Source organism: Coptis chinensis, chromosome 2 (genome assembly GCF_015680905.1).
Source record: "Coptis chinensis isolate HL-2020 chromosome 2, ASM1568090v1, whole genome shotgun sequence".
NCBI lineage: Eukaryota > Viridiplantae > Streptophyta > Magnoliopsida > Ranunculales > Ranunculaceae > Coptis > Coptis chinensis.
The window spans coordinates 92,113,052-92,130,380 of record NC_141457.1 but is presented as its reverse complement, the minus strand read 5'-3'; the positions used below and the strand labels follow the sequence as shown (position 1 = coordinate 92,130,380).

The following is a 17,329-nucleotide window of genomic DNA, read 5'->3' as shown; positions in this document are numbered from 1 at the left end:
GCGGAATGGAGAAGAAGAACGCGGTGCGTTTTTGGGTTCTACTATGGACTCACGTGCGAGGCCCGTGAGTATGATATTTTGGGCCCAAGCCCAAACAATTTCAGAAATACCCATTTTGTCCCTATGCGCGCAAAGTTAAAACTGAAATTCTCGACTCGTTAACGGTGCGATTTTTGCGAATGAGCTATGAAAACGATCAAGAGAGAATTTCCAATCCAATGATCCATAAAACATTCTATTCTAACTGTGGTTGACATATAAAAAGATGGAAAATGCCTCAAAGTGTGTGAATGACGTAAGTTATGCGAACAAATGAAATCTAAATTCATAGATATATAATGTCAACTCGAATCAAAATACGATTAAACGGCATCAGCAACAAAAATGGAAAGTTAAGCAATCAAGGATGGAAAGACCAACACCCCACCCCCAAACAAATTTTATAGAATAGAGTTTAAAAAATTTGTTTTAAACGTGGGTCTTTCCCGAGACTTGCTAGATTACTATTTTTATGGTTTTAATATTTTTTTCTTTTTATGAATAAGATTTAATATAAAGGAAAACAATAAAGTAATAGAGATATAATCCACATCATAGAGAAACATGACTCAAAAATCGAGAAAACATGCAAAAGTGGAAAACATGAATTATGTTAAATATGGACTTAGGATCCGGTACTTACAGTCACACACTCCATAGGGAGGGCCCGGTTACCTGAATGGTGCACTCACCAATATATGGAAGTGAAAGGAAGTACACCAAACAACAAAGGTCAGTCCTCATAGACAGGGTCCTGTAAAAGGACTTCCTCCACATCAAGGGACATTAACTCGTGAAAATATTTTAACCGTTGGCCATTGACTTGAAAGGTAATGTTGTCCTTGGGATTTACTAAGGTGATTGCCCCGTAAGGGGTGACTTCAGTAACCAGAAAAGAACCAAACCAACAGGTTTTTAATTTCCCTGGGAAAATATACATACGAGAATTGTAAAGCAAGACCTTTTGACCAATCACAAACTCTTTGCGTAAGATTTGTTTATCATGAACATGTTTCATGTTAGCTTTATAATCCTTTGAAAGATCATAAGAATCGCTATGGATTTCTTCAAGCTCATTTAATTGCAATTTACGCTTTGACACCCGCCTCATCAAAATTGAAGTTAAGGCTTTTTATATCCCACATAGCACGGTGCTCCAATTCAACGGGCAAATGACAAAGTTTCCCAAATACAAGTCTGAAGGGAGACATACCTATAGGAGTTTTAAAAGCAGTCCTATACGCCCATAAGGCATCAGTTAGACGCTTAGACCAATCTTTCCTATCAGGATTTACAGTTGTTTCTAAGATTTTTTTGATTTTCCTATTAGAAACTTCTACTTGGCCGCTAGTTTGTAGATGATAAGGAGTTGCCACCTTATGTGTAAGTCCATATTTTTTAACTAGAGACGCAACAACTCTGTTGCAAAAATGTGTTCCACCATTACTAATGATGGCTTTAGGAATGCCAAACCGACAGAAAATGTATTCCTTAACAAAAAACATAACTATCTTATGGTCATTGCTACAGCAAGTCATGACCTCTATCCATTTAGACACGTAGTCCACGACAACTAGAATATAAATGAAATCGTAGGAAACAGGAAAAGGACCCATGAAATCAATGCCCCATATATCAAAAATTTCTACTACCATGATGGGATTTAGAGGCATCATATTACATTTTATGATTTGCCCCAGTTGTTGGCAACGAACACACGTCTTGCAATGCACTTAGGCATCTTTAAAAAGGGTAGGCTAATAAAACCCATATTGAAGAATTTTAGCAGCTGTTTTCATACAACTAAAATAGCCACCACACTCTTTGTCATGGCAGAACGATAGAACCTCATTATATTCCCACTGGGGAATACAACGATGAATAATCTGATCCACACAATACTTAAAAAGGTATGGCTCATCCCAGTAGTATAGCTTAACTCTGGCCAAGAATCTCTTACGTTCATTTCTTGACCAAACATCAGGAATAATATCATAAGCTAAATAATTTACAATGTCAGCATATCATGGTGCAAAAAAAATAGCATACAGATGCTCATAAGGAAAAGAGTCAGGTATAGACTCAGAATCACTATCATCGTCATTTGTTAGTCTAGATAAGTGGTTGGCAACTACATTTTCGACCCTTCGTTTATCCTTAATTTCTAAGGTGAACTCTTGCAGGAGAAGAATCCATCGGATCAATCTCTGTTTAGCATCTTTCAATTCTTTGCGAGAATGTACCTAAGGGCTGCATGGTCCGTGTAAACTAAAGTCTTAGTACCAACCAAATAAGAACGAAACTTATCTAAAGCATAAACGACAACTAAAAATTCTTTTTCTGTAGTTGTATAATTCCTTTGAGCATCGTTTAAAGTTTTACTAGCATAATAAATAACAATGGACTTATTATCTAGTTTATGTCCCAACACGGCACCAACATCATAATCACTAGCATCACACATGAGTTCGAAAGGTTTAGACCAATTGGGAGACTGTATAATCGGTGCAGATGTTAAAGCGGCTTTTAAAGTTTCAAAAGCCTGTTTACAGTTATAATTGAAATAAAAAATGGCATCCTTTAAAAGCAGATTAGTTAAAGGTCTAGCTATTTTTGAAAAATTCTTGATGAAACGCCTATAAAAACCTGCATGGCCTAAAAAGGCTCTAATGTCATGGACAGTCCGTGGTATAGGTAAAGACGCTATCTTATCTAGTTTGGCCTTATCTACTTCGATGCCATCATTAGATACAGTATGATCTAGCACTATTCCTTTTTTAACCATGAAATGACATTTTTCCCAATTTAAAACCAGACTCTTCTCCTCACATTGTGTCAAAATCTTAAACAGGTTAGATAGGCAGTCAGTGAAAGAGTCTCCATAGATAGAAAAATCATCTATGAAAATTTTCATGAAGCGCTCTACCATGTCACTAAATATATGAAGCATACACCGCTGGAAGATACCAGGAGCATTACAAAGGCCAAAAGGCATTCGTTTATAGGCATATGTTCCAAAATGACATGTGAAGGTAGTCTTTTCTTGGTCATCAATATCGATAATAATTTAAAAATAGTCAGAGTAGCCATCTAAAAAACAATAATAAGTGTGACCAGTTAGACGTTCGAGCATCTGATCGATAAAGGGTAAAGGAAAATGATCATTTCATGTCATGGCATTTAAACATCTGTAGTCAATACAGATCTTCCATTTTATAAGGACTTGTGTGGAAACATATTCACCCTTAGCAGTACGTACCATGGTAACCCACGATTTCTTAGGAACTACATGAATGGGACTTACCCATTTGCTATCGGAAATGAGATATATGGTACCCGCATCGAGTAACTGTAAGACTTCTTCCCTTACCACCTTTTCATGGCAGGGTTCAAGCGACGCTGAGGTTCACGAAAAGTCTTTGCATTATCATCCAAATGGATACGATGTGTGCATACATTAGGGTCAATCCCCTTAATGTCGTCTAAAGACTAACCAATCGGGGAACAATGTTCCCAAATCACCCTAATCAAACATGCCTCTTCATCAGCAGACAACTGAGAATATATAATTACCGGATGACTACCATCCGGATCAAGTTTAATATACTTCAACTCAGAAGGAAGAGGTTTACGCACAGGGGTCGGAGGAATGTCGATAAAGGCTTCTGGAGGGTCCTCATCTTGAGTAGTAAATACTTGTTTAGGTAGCAGGTCTTCAAACTCAGTAGATGGAGCAACAGAAGGGTCTACGATAGGAGTAGACTAAAAAATGGCGTTAACTTCCTCTAAGTAGGAGTCATCGGCGAAATTTGAACTTTCAAAGGAAAGGAATTTATGCATCTGGTTTTCTGGAAACGTGTTATTAAAATAGTCTTGAGCTAAGCTCTCAATTATGATAACCTCCCCATCTATAGACGAATCTGGTAACTATTTCATCATTTTAAAAATATTTACTTCAACAGAAAAATGGCCAAAAGACATAGACATTGAACCATCGCAGCAGTTTATAAGCGCGTTGGCAGTTGCCAAGAAAGGAGGCCCTAAAATGATCGGAACAGAGTCATTAGCGACTTCTGTATTAAGTATAACAAAATCAGTAGGATAGTAGAAATCCTGAACCTTAACAAGCACGGTTTCAAACACACCCTTAGGATACTTAATAGACCGATCAGCTAATTGCAACATCATTTTAGTAGGTTCCATCTCTTGTAAACCTATTTGTTTATATAAATAATAAGAGAGTAAGTTAACCCTCGACCCCAGGTCTAATAGCGCGATCATCGTGTGGAAATCTCCTAAGGTGCATTGTACAGTAGGACTACCAGGGTCCTTGTACTTAACGATTCCATTATATTCGGATAAGGTTGGAAAATGTTTAGTTAAAAAGGCGTCTTTAAGAATATTTGTCTTACGCCTAGTAGTGCACAACTCTTTGAGAAACTTAGCATGGTGAGATAACTTTTTAATCGCTTCAAGAAAAGGTAGGTTTATCGTTAGATTTTTGAAAACTTCCCTAATCTCATCGAAATTCGTATCCTTGGTTAACATGGCTAATCTTTGGGGAAACGGTGGTTTCTCTCTATATTTAGCATATGGATCAATATGATGTTTAACCTTGGCTTTTTGTTTCTTAGGTTGTGGTTTAACTGGTACCTCTACTGGGGTAGGATCTTTAGTTACTACTTCGGTATTTAGTAAAATATCAGGTGTAGAGACTACTAGTGGGGTAACTACAGGCATAGTTACGACGTTATCAACCACTCTGCCAGAACGAAGAGTGGTGATGGCATTTAGCTCACCTACATTTCCATTTTCATTACTAGTATTACCGTTTACCTCCAAGGCTGTGTTTGGTGTTTTAGGGTTAGCTTGACCTGGAAACACACCTTTGAATTGTACTTTCTCTTATGTTAACTGCTGTAAGTAGGGCTGTCAATGGGTTTCGATAACCCGATAACCGATCCAAACCAAACCGATAAAAAATGGGTTGGGTTTTGATAATTTAGTTTGCCCTCTACCGACCCGAAATCGAACCAAACCGATAAGATATTGGTTTGGTTTTTGGTTTGCCCTCCACCGAACCGATATGAACCCGAACAGATAAGATAGCATTTTAGTAATATTTATGATTAATTTTGTATATGTTTATCAATTGTGTGGTTAAAATTAATTAATTAATTTAAAATTTAATTGATTTTATAGTTTTCGGTTCGGGTCGGTTTGGGTTCGGTTTGTAATATATCTTATCGGTTCGGTTTGGTTTCGGATTAAATGTAATATTATCGGTTCGGTTCGGTTTCATGTTTCCAATTTTCTTATCGGTTCGAGTTCGGATTTTCCAAAACCCGGCCCAAACCGATTCATTGACAGCCCTAGCTGTAAGGAAAGTTGGATGGACTATAAAATATGTTGTTGGGTTTGCATAAAGGCGTCGAAATGATCCGGTTGTGGATGAGTGGTTGTTATAGATTGTGTGATAGGAACTATGTCATGCTGATTATTAATGGGTGGGTTGTGATAGTTATTATTTACCGGAACGATACCTCTATTAACATTATAATTATTATTGTTATAATTATTATAATTCCCTTATCCTTGTCCTTGCCCTTGTCGTGGTGGAGCTTGGTTGTAATTGTTTGTTGGCCTAACATTTTGACTATTATACCCTGGAGATGTAACTTGTTGATTATTTCTCCAACTGAAGTTGGGATTTTGTCTCCAAGGGGTGTTAGGAATAGGATAGCTATTAATGGAGCAAACATTATCTAGTTGTGATGGTTGTTGTTCAAAGGTGAGAGGACAATAGGAGTCGGGATGCTCTGGACTCAAACATAAATTATATGGAATAGAGTTGACATTCATGACAAGGGTAGGCTTTTGTTGAATAGAAATAGCTTCTACCATTTTAGTGAGGGATTCAATTAGAGTTTTAAGCTCAAGATCGGATTTAACCTCAAACATACTGGTAGCCTTAACTGTTGAAGAAGAACTGACGGAGAGGGGGATATCGTCGCTACCCCCCCCCCCCCCCAGTTATTATTATGTTTTGTTTGATCTTCTAAAAACCGATAAGCCTCTGAGGCTCCTTTACTGAGGAAACTACCCCCATTCATTATATCAAGGACCTCTTTGTGATGGTGTAAAAGTCCTTTGAAAAAGGCATGAACTAACGTGGCTTTCGCAAGGTTATGATGTGGACACTTTATAAGAAGATCAGTGAAACGATTTCAGGCCTCTGAAAAGGATTCATGAGGATTTTGGCGGAAAAAATGAATCTTGGAAATCATTTCATCTGTCTTCAGTGGTGGGTAAAAATATTCCATAAACAATTGAACAAGTTTGGCCCATGAGTCCACAGAATTAGGCGTTTGGGCAGTTAACCAAGACGCCGCCTTATTGGCTAGGGTGAAAGGAAACACCCTCAGTTTAATTTGTTTCGCACCTACCGTAGGATGATGGAATGTGGTAAGAATTTGTTCAATCCTACGCATATGCTGATAAGATTTTTCATGGTCTAACCCATGAAAAACTGGTAACAAATTAAATATATTCGGGGGGATTCGAAAATCTCCCACTGGGTCTGCAAGAACGATGCAAGATTTTGGGCTATCGTTCAGGGCTTTGTAAAAGTTAGAGAGAGGAGTCTCTCTTTCTTCGGCCATTATTTCAGGTGTAGTGTGTGGTATACTAGATAGGTGTGTGTGTTGACGTTCACGATAGATTGTGTTAGTCGTTTTTTCTCTACCTGACCTTAATCTCATGCAAGGCTAAGTCCAATATTAAAGAAATATGATAAATAGTAAACACAACCCTGATATGCTAGAATTAAAAATTCATCTGACAGGAGATGCGAGGAGTGGAAGAAAGAAGTACCTGAATGCCTCCTTGCTTCGCTTATGAATAACGTCTTGTATACACGAGCTCAGTGTATTTAATAAGTTAGAAACACTGAATAACTTGAAGAAATGGAAGTTTGTACTAACCTGTGAAAATCGGGTTGTTCAGAAAAGGGCGTGAGGTGCGCTCAGAAATTGCCTAGGAAGGGCGCAGGGTGCGCTCTTGCCTGACTCGATGTCCAGGCACTTCAGCGGGTGCGCCTCTGAAATTACTGTGTAGAGGTGGTGTTAAGCTCTAGATTTTCAATGTGAAAAAAATTAATTTCTGAACCAACAATCACAATTAGAACCAAACAAGGGTGGGTGGGTGTAATGGGACTTTGGAAGGACTAACAATACGAATGAAAAAAATTCTGAACAGAACTACCCCGGCAGCGGTGCCATTTTATTTTATAAAAAAATGATAGTTTTACCTACGAATAAGTAATTAAACTCAAATGTAAGTAAAACTAAATGTAAATTTATGCTAAAGTATCAAAGTTATCTACTCTCGATTTCAATGCAATATTTGGAGTAAAGAATTCGTTCCACTCCTAGTTTTTTAAAATTAACGTTAACTACGTTTATCGGTTCTATCAAAGTCAATGAGAGTAATAATGGAAATTATACTACGATGGTGGAAATACTAATTAAGATGTTATAAATCAATTACGGCAATTCAATACTAAATTGACAATATGAGAAGGAATTAGGGGAATTTGATTCCACCTTAATTCGACTTAATAAACTAACATATAATCATTGTAATCCAAATTGCCTTGTTTTCACATAACAATTGGGTCTTTCTAATCCCTAATTGTTCATGGTAATCTCTACCAACTAACAATCAGCATGTGAAGTAATCAAACTCATTCTCATGGTGAACTAATTACTTTCTAGAATGGAATAGATTATTACAACCATTTCTACACTAATACAATCAGGTTTTCATCAAGGCTTCCTCAAACCCCTTTAATAGACGATTTAGCCTTGATTCATTAAACTATTATTTCTAGAACAAGAACAATAAGAACAAGACATTATTTAATGAATAACAATTATTTTATTAATCTAATGGAAAGATTCTAAGAATTAAACTGAATTAAACTGAATTTATGAATCAAATTAAGACAAAACTAAAACTAACTAAGTACTGAATTAGAAAACTAAGTATTTGATAATTAACTAAGAACTTTTAAGAGTCCTCTTTATATAGGAGAGGTTAGTCCAATTTCGTTTATATGGAGCCATGAGGCTAGAAAATGACTTCAACAGCCTTTTCATCCACTTCAATAGCTCCTTTTCATCCAGGGTCAATGCTTGGACCTTGGACCATTAAGCTCGTTCGACACGGTTGTTGTTTTGACATATGGTAGGCCCAATTCCGATGTCTGAGTCTGACGATACAATCTGCGAAAGTTCTATTGACTTTTCAGTTTTGACTAGGCTTTAAAAATGTTTTTTCTCCTTGAATCTTGGCCTTTAACCATAGAACTTCTTAGCAACTAACTTTTGTTCTTTTATCTCGCAAAAGGGATGCATTTCTGCACATAATTGACCCCAATGCCTAAAATACACAAAAGCACGATAACAGTACTAACTCTTACTTATTAATCACATAATTGGTTTAAAAGCAATATTGTTAAGGGGTTAAAACTATAGTTTTGGACTCTTACCAGATGGACAAAAGTGTATGGAGTTTCTGATAAGGATTCTGGAACTCAATTACCCGTGAGGGAGTACGGTTGATAACATATGCTGCTGATTTCACTGCTTCACCCCAATAGGATCGAGGTACATTCATGCCAAACAAGGAAGCACAAACAACTTCCAACAACTGCCTGTTCTTCCATTCTACTAAACTATTTTGTTGGGGGTACCAGAATTGGAGGTTTGATGACGAATTCCAATTGACCGACAAAATTCAGACATGAGGTCATTCACAAATTCTCCATCATTATCCGACTGAAAGACCCTCATAGATTGTTGATATTACGTCGCCACCATTTTGTAAAAATCAGTAAACATCGCATATACATCACTTTTGTTTTTCAGTAATGACACCCAAGTCATGCGAGTGCAATCATCAATAAAAGTTACATAATATTGAGTTCCAAACATCAGTGTAAATTTTCATAAAAGAAACAGGACATCTATTAATACTTGGTGAATATAAAATATGGTGGCTCTTGGCCAGTTCACAAATGTCACAATGAAACTCAGAATCACTAACAACCGAAAATAAATGAGGTAGCAACTTCTTAAGATAACGAAAAGATAGATGACCTAAATGACGATGCCATAACCACACAACTTCTTTTGCATTCTCGACCCTATTGACCTGATTAGCTTTCCCCAGAAAATTCTTCTGTTTCTCTCCAATTTCTATCAAATCCAAATAGTACAGTTTCCCCCTTCTAACACCATAACCAAGGACCTGTCGAGTCGGAATGTCCTAAAAAAACACATAAAGATGGATAGAACGTCACAATACATGCAAGTGCTAAAATAATTTGACAAACAGACAATAGGTTATAAACAAGAGATGGAACAACTAAGACAGATTCAAGAGTGAGGATATCAGATAACACAATATAACCTTCTCCGCTAACTGGAGTTGGAGTACCATCAGCAGCAAAACATCGCTTTGAGGTGAAGCTCTAAGACTTTTCACAAGGCTAGGGTCATTTGTCATATGGTCAGATGCACCTGAATCAATTATCCATGTATTATTCGAAATAACCTTACCATTCATACCTGACTGTACTACATTAGCCGAAGCATTGTCTGGATATCCATTCACAACATTAGCAATGGTGGCCTTGCTTATATTCTTTGGTGGCCTCCTTGCAAAGTCCCACCAATCAGGATAGCCGATCACTTCATAACATCGCTCCTTGCTATGACCTAATTCGCCACAAACACTGCACCTTTTATCTGCATAAGGATTTGATTTACCTTTAGGGTGGTGTGAGGACCAGAAAAATCGGGAGGAGTATTTGTCTTGCTATGAACAGCCAAGAGAGAGGATTTAGTTGATACAGAGCGCCCCATAGCCTATTTCTCATATTGGAAATTGCGAATGTAAGCATAGCTTTGCTCCAAAGAAAATTTAGGTTCCTTGCAAAGGATCTCTCCATGCACCTGATCATACTTCGAATCTAGTCCACGCAAAAACATATGAACACGCAATCTGGACATTGTGGATGTTTCATGGACTACAGCTGCAACATTATTATTCTAGGAAGTCACCCTTTGATCAATCTCCTGGAACATGACCACAAATTCGTTGTAATAGGTAGGAATAGGTTTTCCATTCTGCTTCGCTTCAAAGCACTTCGTATTCAATTCAAAGATTTGAGTTTCATCAGAGTCATCATAGAAGGTCTTCTCCACAACCTCCCAAATGTCCTTTGCAGTAGGAAGACGAATATATCGGTTCATAAGAGAAGTCTTCATGGAATCAATAAGCCAACTTTTCACCTTTTCATTATCTGTTGCTTAAACTTCATATTCTGGAGAAGTCATATGCGGTACAACCTTTACGCTAGTCAAATAACCAATCTTTCCCCTGGCTCCAATATGCATCCGCATGAGAGGAGCCCATATAGTATAGTTGGACTCATCTAATGAAATAGTTTTTGGAAATGCCGAGTTGTCTTGTGGGGTGTAGTGGTGATGAATGACTTGTGAGGATGATTGATTTTCTGGCACAATTGGATTTTCGGTAGCCATTGCAAAAAAAAAAAAAAAAAAAAAAAAAAAAAAAAAAAAACTGGTATGAGATTTAGGTTTGGGAAAAAGTTTGATATTTGGGTTTGAGATTCAAAGATTCAAGGATGGTTTGATTTCAATGGTTGTAGTACACAACGGATTCAAGATTCAATAAAAAAAAAATTCAAATGATCGAACATGCTCCGATACCATGTAGAATAAAATACTTCAATTCTATTCAGTGTATTTGATTCATCCCATAACATGGGTTTATATACAAGTTAGTTTCTTGTCTACCAAGACACACTATTCTAAATACATAATATTCTAAATATATTGTTTCCTATTTAGAATATATATACAGTTTTCTACAGTATTCACAATTAGACTATTGGGAATTTATTCTTCACTGTCACACCTATATCTAATTGACCTAGTGTGACATTTAACATCAATTGAGCATTAAGAAACTATTTCTTATACCGGCTGAGTTTGAGCTCAGTTAGTTATGTCACAATTTCCTAATACATAACTCCGTAAAATGGTGGATCCTTTATTAGAATTCTTGATTCAAGACGTCCTACATTCATTACCTAAACCGTTAAGTCTAGTCTATGAATAGACATTACTTTTTAACGTCTCAAAGTAATAAATTTGAGACACAATGAATTTTCACAATTCCTCAAGTCTAGGGATTAATTGGTTGAGTAAGATTTACCCACTAATCTTAACAACAAATTTATAGTGTGTTCTCACTTTGATCCCCTCAGTGTCAGTCATATAACTACACCAATATACAAACTTAGAGTCATACTCAAATTATTTAGATATCATCATCCTATCATATAGCATACGACTTCACCCCTAACTGTGAGCATTCTAGGTAAACAGATACAATCAAATCTCCCGCACATGACTCTTCATATGCTTGATTGTTCTGATTCTATTAACTATGGAACTTATGGTTTCATCATATAATATTAGTTCACCCACCATATGCATAATAATAAAATTCGTCTATTTAATTAAACATCATCATGTATAATTAATAAATGTGTTCATTAACTTTGTAAAGGCCAAATATCCCAACAAAGGATGCATATGAGGATTGGAGAAGGCATCGGTCTGATAACATTGAGAACAACAGATCGAGTAGCATCGATGCTTGTAAATGGTAGTTTTAGTTCCAAGAGATGGAAGGATATCCTAGTTGGCGAAATCATCAAAGTTTCTGCCAATGACACACTACCTTATGACTGCCAACGAACTGCCAATGAACCTCTCGACACATCATTGTGGATATTCAAGGAGAAAGACAAAGGTAATTAGAAAACGTTCTTTTCGTGTTTTACATATTGTGGCTTTTATAAAGCTTTTAGTTTACCAAGTACGTTTTTTTATGTATCTCTGACTTAAATATGGGCTGTGCAGGTTTGATGTTTTGGGACAGCACGAATTTGATAGTGAGCGAAAAAGGATGTCAATTATTGTTGGTTGTCCAGACAAGACAGTGAAGATTTTTGTGAAAGGAGCAGATGCTTCGATGTTTAACGTGATTAATAAATCCATAAACTCATTTGTTGCAAGTTCAATTGCTAGTCATCTCCACACCTACTCCTCACTGGGTTTGAGAACATTAGTGGTTGCAATGCGAGAATTGAATAGTTTAGATTTTGAGCAATGGCAATCAATGTACGACAAAGCAAGCACTGCTGTGATCGGAAGGGAGCGCTTACAGCTTACTTGGTGCACTAGCTGCTAAAGTGGAGGTTGGGCTTCACTTATTGGTAGTGGCATTGAAGACAAGTTGCAGCAAGGTGTTCCAGAAGCAATCGAGTCCCTGAGGCAAGCTGGAATTAAAGTACGGGTCTTGACTGGGGACAAGCAAGAAACTGCCATCTCAGTTGGTTACTCTAGTAAGCTCCTCACAGGGGAGATGACGCAGATTTTAATTAGCAGTGAGTCCACGGAATCTTATAAAAAGAGCTTACACGCCGCGCAAGCCATGTCTAAGAAGCTTGTCACAACTTCTGCTGGTAAAATTCCTATTGCATTGATTATTGATGGAATCGGCCTCAGCTATATGCTCGAGACTGAATTGGAAGAAGAGGCAACCTTTGAAAACAAGTTAGTTAATTGAATGATATAACTTGTTTCAACTTCATTATATGCTGACCCAGTCTTTGTATTTTATTTTAATGTTCGTTGCAGTTGTTCCAATTAGCCATGAGATGTAGTGTGGTTTTGTGCTGCCGTGTGTCTCCTTCGCAATAAGCAGGAATTGTTGCCCTCGTAAAGAACAACACTGATGACATGACCCTAGCCATTGGAGATGGTAAGTATGGTTAATTATCCACATATATTTTCATTACCTCTTAGAGTATATCTTTATATATGCCTTGGGTCTGAATTTGACACAACCTTTTTTGCATTGTTACTCAGGCGCCAATGATGTTTCGATGATCCAAGTGGCTAATGTGGGAGTTGGCATCACTGGTCAAGAGGGGAGACGAGCTGTCATGGCATCAGATTTTGCAATGGGTTCAGATTCTTGGTTCCCCTTTTGCTGGTCCACGGGCATTGGAATTACCACCGTATGGGATACATGCTATTAGACAACTTTTACAGGAATGCTGTGTTCGTTTTCTTCCTATTTTGGTGAGTACTCTATCTTACTCTCACTACAATATGCATAGTTAATAATCATGGATACTCGCAATCATAAGCAATTAAGATTGCATAAAATTCAAAAAAATTGAAATTACTGGGCATATTTACCCGTTTTAGTAGTCTGAATTTTTGTACTTGAAATGCTTTCTTAACAACGGTGTTTTTCTTAGTCTAATCTGCAGGTGTGTGCTTTACACATCTTTCACTGTGGCGACAACAATCACTGATTGTAGCTGCGTGCTGTATACTCTGATCTATACTTCTTTGTCCACTATGATTGTTGGAATTCTTGACCAAGACTTGAGCAAAACGACTTTGCTAAAATACCCTCAGCTTTATGCAACTGGGCACTGACACGAGTGCTACAACCTGAAATTGTCCTGGCTGATAATGGTAGACACAGTTTGGCAAAGTATGGTTGTCTTCTTCATTCCACTCTTTGCATATAGGCACAGTGATGTGGATACGTCTAGCCTTGGAGATCTATGGACTCTTGCAATAGTAATCCTGGTTAATATTCACTTGGCCATTGATGTAAAGAGGTGGACATGGATTACACATTCATCTATCTGGGGATCGATAATTGCAACTTGCATCTGTATGATTATTATTGATAATATGCCTCTGGTATGCCCTCTCTCTCTCTCCTCCAATTTATTTTATTTATTTGTTTTTTGTTGGTTCGCCCTCTATGGCGTTTTATCGGAACATTTTTTCTTGTTATAGGGCTATCTTCCACATAGCGAAGACGAGATTGTTTTGGCTGTGCATACTTACGATTTTAGTTGCGGCATTGCTTCCTCGGTTTATTGTAAAGGTTTTTAGTCAGTATATAATCCAGATTGCAACAGAAATCTGAAAAGTTTGTGAATAGCAGGGATTGTACAAGACTACATTTAGAAATGAAACCCATCTAACTTCATTTGGAGATGAAAATAAAGTTTTTATTGTAATTGATTTTGTTCAAGTAAATACGTAAATACTAGCAAAGTCGGTAAAACCTTTGGGTGATGATACCTAGGGGTCAATTTGAATCTTTGAATCTTTGAATGACCCACCTTCGAATCTTTGAATCTTGAAATGCTGAATGAGAAAAACATGTTTGTTTTATGTCGAGAATGACTGACTCGAATCTTTGAATATAAATCATTTAGACATTTTTACCCTTACAATCTATTTTGAACACTAACTTGATTACTTGTAAAACCAAAGAGTTAAAATGGATTTGACATAATTTCCTTTGTTTATTCAACATTTTGCCTAAAAGACTCATATAGTAATATGAGATAAAAAAAATACTAAAAATATAAACATAAATAATAGTTCAATAACCATAAGGTCATCTATAAAATTTGCATACCAAGTTAAATGACATTACAAGTAACTCCAAAGTTCGGCTCTTGTAAACTTGATCATATATGTCCATTAAACAATTGTTCCAAGAATTTGATCACGTAAGTTGATCATGTACTCATGTGCCTCAGGTCCAAATGTGTGATTTATACTTGGTGGTGCTTCCGTCCATCGAGTTAATTGAAGACCTCCTTTGGAATAGTCACATTTTCTTTTTCATATCGGCTTGAACAATCGATCATCATCATCAATGGCCACGAACGGAGAAAATTGTGTATTGCCATGCATGCTACAACAATTTGAACTTGTGTTAGAAAACTATATGGAGCCATCTTCTTCAATATCTTGAATCTTGCTTTCAAGACACCAAATGTTCTCTCAATTACATTTCTTAGCGAAGAATGTGCCCCGATTAAATTTCTCTTCTTTGTTTTAGGATCGACCACGCGATTAAAATCTGCCAACCATTACCTAGCATTCCTATAAGGACACATAAAGCCCCTAGTATGTGTGTATGCAGCATCACACAAGTAATACATACCTACAATAATGAGACACATAAATATGTAAACCAAAAAATATATATTTGATCAGTGAGGTTGTTTTGATAACGTACCTTCAGGAGGCAATGGAAACCGTTTTTTTCAGGCCACCTTAATGTCTCATTTAATACACGAGCATCATGTGCAATCCCTTCCCATCCAGCCATCACATAAGTAAATTTCATATCAAAATCACACACACCAAGAACATTTTGGAAACAATCCTTACCTCCTCTTCCTCTAAAGGAATTTGCTTATCAAGTAGAATGTGTGCATCTACTAATGTACCATCCAAAGCTCCAATTGCTCCTTTAAATGGTCCTCTCTTAAGACGGCGTTGGTAACGAGATCCACCTTTATGAATAACCCCGTCAAATGGCGGATCAATTATCATCTCCTTTGAGAAATGGAGCATTGCCACTAGCACCTCATGAAAACACTTACTAATGGTTTGTGTTGAATGTTGAAATCGATCCACTATTGATCGATTTCGCTTATTGTGACCAATAGTCATTAAAAACATAGCTATTTTTTCCTCTACATCAATATGTTTACTATCATGAAGCCACTGCCTTTGCCGAAAGTGATCACATAGCATAATGAAGGCAGGCTTCTTCAACCTTAGCATGTTAAACATATGTGTGGAAGTTCCATGTAGAAGCTCTTGTACATACATTTTTGAAGTTGAGATATACATATCTTCTGCCTTATACGCTTACGCTTTGTCGAAAGCCATGTGAATATTATGATTAAATACACTAATAACCATTGTCGTTGTGTCATTTTCCCTGAATTAAAATAATAATAATAAATCAATCAATCAATCAATCAAATTAAATATTAACCTCAAAGTAACAAGTTTATAGCAACCATAAGTAATCAAGTCAACAAAAATACTCATAAATGTTGAGTCATAATAACCATAATATGACAATAATCCAAGTCAACAAAATGTAAAATACGATAGTCATCCAAATAATTAACGCTGCAAAGATTATGTCATCCTAGAAGTAATATTCTTCGTGAATTGGATCTTAAGCCTATTTTCTTGAAGATTGAAGTTTCTTGTTATGAGAAGCGTGGAGGAAAGAGCTTCCAAGGAGTTAAGATAAAGAGAATCATCTAGCAAACCCAAAACATATAACTTTGCACACAAGATCACCTTCATCCACAAGCTTCTTGTCTCCCATGGTTTCAGCCTTCACCATCTCCACAAGCTCCCCAATACTCTTAACAAGAGGATCTGCTGGCTCAATCGAATCTCTCTTACGTTTTTGCTGCGAGCTACTTGCATCACTCTTTGCTCGTGACGTAGTCGGAACTTGTCTTTGGTTAGGTGGTTCATCTACTGGAGTATTCTGTACATATGTAGGAGATTCTTCATTATCAGATGGGATATCATGAGAAGGGTTATATTGTGTGTCATCCATGGGTACATCCCTGTGGATGTGTAAGGATTATAGTCCCCACAAATTGTGACATTAGGGGAAGTAATCAGCTCCATGAATCTGGTTATCCTCATCTCCATCACTTTCAATATTACGAACCTTTGCAACATCATCATTGGGGATTGGCCATTGGAATTGGATGCTTGTGATTAAACATTTCATCGCCGGGAAGCTAGGGTGGGCTCAAACAAGGATTCTAACAACTCCCCTATTCATCAACTGAGCATGCCTGAATTGACCCGGTCAACGGATATTTTCGTTTATAGCAAAAAAATCAAATTAAACAAATAAAATAATATGCATACGCTTATATAACTTGTATGAACAAAAAATGTGGGTTTCTACCTCAATTAAGTCGCCCCAAACTTCATCCGAATTCAAAGACACCTCCAACAAAATCGACTCCATGTCCCGTCGTTTTGATAGTAACCTCCATGCCGCATATTGCTTTTCGAAGGTAATCCCATTGGTTCTTGAGTTGCCTTTGTGTGTATTGGACATTGTAATTTTGCTCATTTTTTCATTAATCTTAGTCCATGACTCGATTTTAATAAGTTCCACTAAAGCCTTTATTATTAACCTCGGCCCAAGCACATTTCGATGAAACATTTTTTCCACATATCATCAGTCTTTAACCTAAGATTTGGAGCAGATTTCTCAACGACTTCCTGAGTTGCTTTTTTCTCTT

General features: G+C 36.9%; 1 protein-coding gene and 1 pseudogene across 2 annotated transcripts; one reads left to right on the top strand and one right to left on the bottom strand.

Annotated features, from left to right (window-relative positions):
- The first annotated feature begins 11,914 nt into the window (after positions 1-11,914).
- On the top strand, positions 11,915-14,312 carry LOC147518962 (phospholipid-transporting ATPase 1 pseudogene; annotated as a pseudogene). Its single transcript, XR_015213124.1, has 5 exons — positions 11,915-11,949; positions 12,060-12,963; positions 13,071-13,286; positions 13,469-13,925; positions 14,025-14,312. The product of XR_015213124.1 is annotated as a phospholipid-transporting ATPase 1 pseudogene (transcript).
- A 1,062-nt stretch (positions 14,313-15,374) lies between these two features.
- Positions 15,375-15,869, bottom strand: LOC147518961 (uncharacterized). Its single transcript, XM_086594045.1, has one exon. It carries the CDS (start codon positions 15,867-15,869, stop codon positions 15,375-15,377), a length of 495 nt encoding a protein of 164 aa, XP_086450171.1.
- Positions 15,870-17,329: the final 1,460 nt, after the last annotated feature.

Coding starts and splice junctions, on each gene's coding strand:
- LOC147518961 (XM_086594045.1), bottom strand. CDS start 15,869: ATGTATGTACAAGAGCTTCTACATGGAACTTCCACACATATGTTTAAC.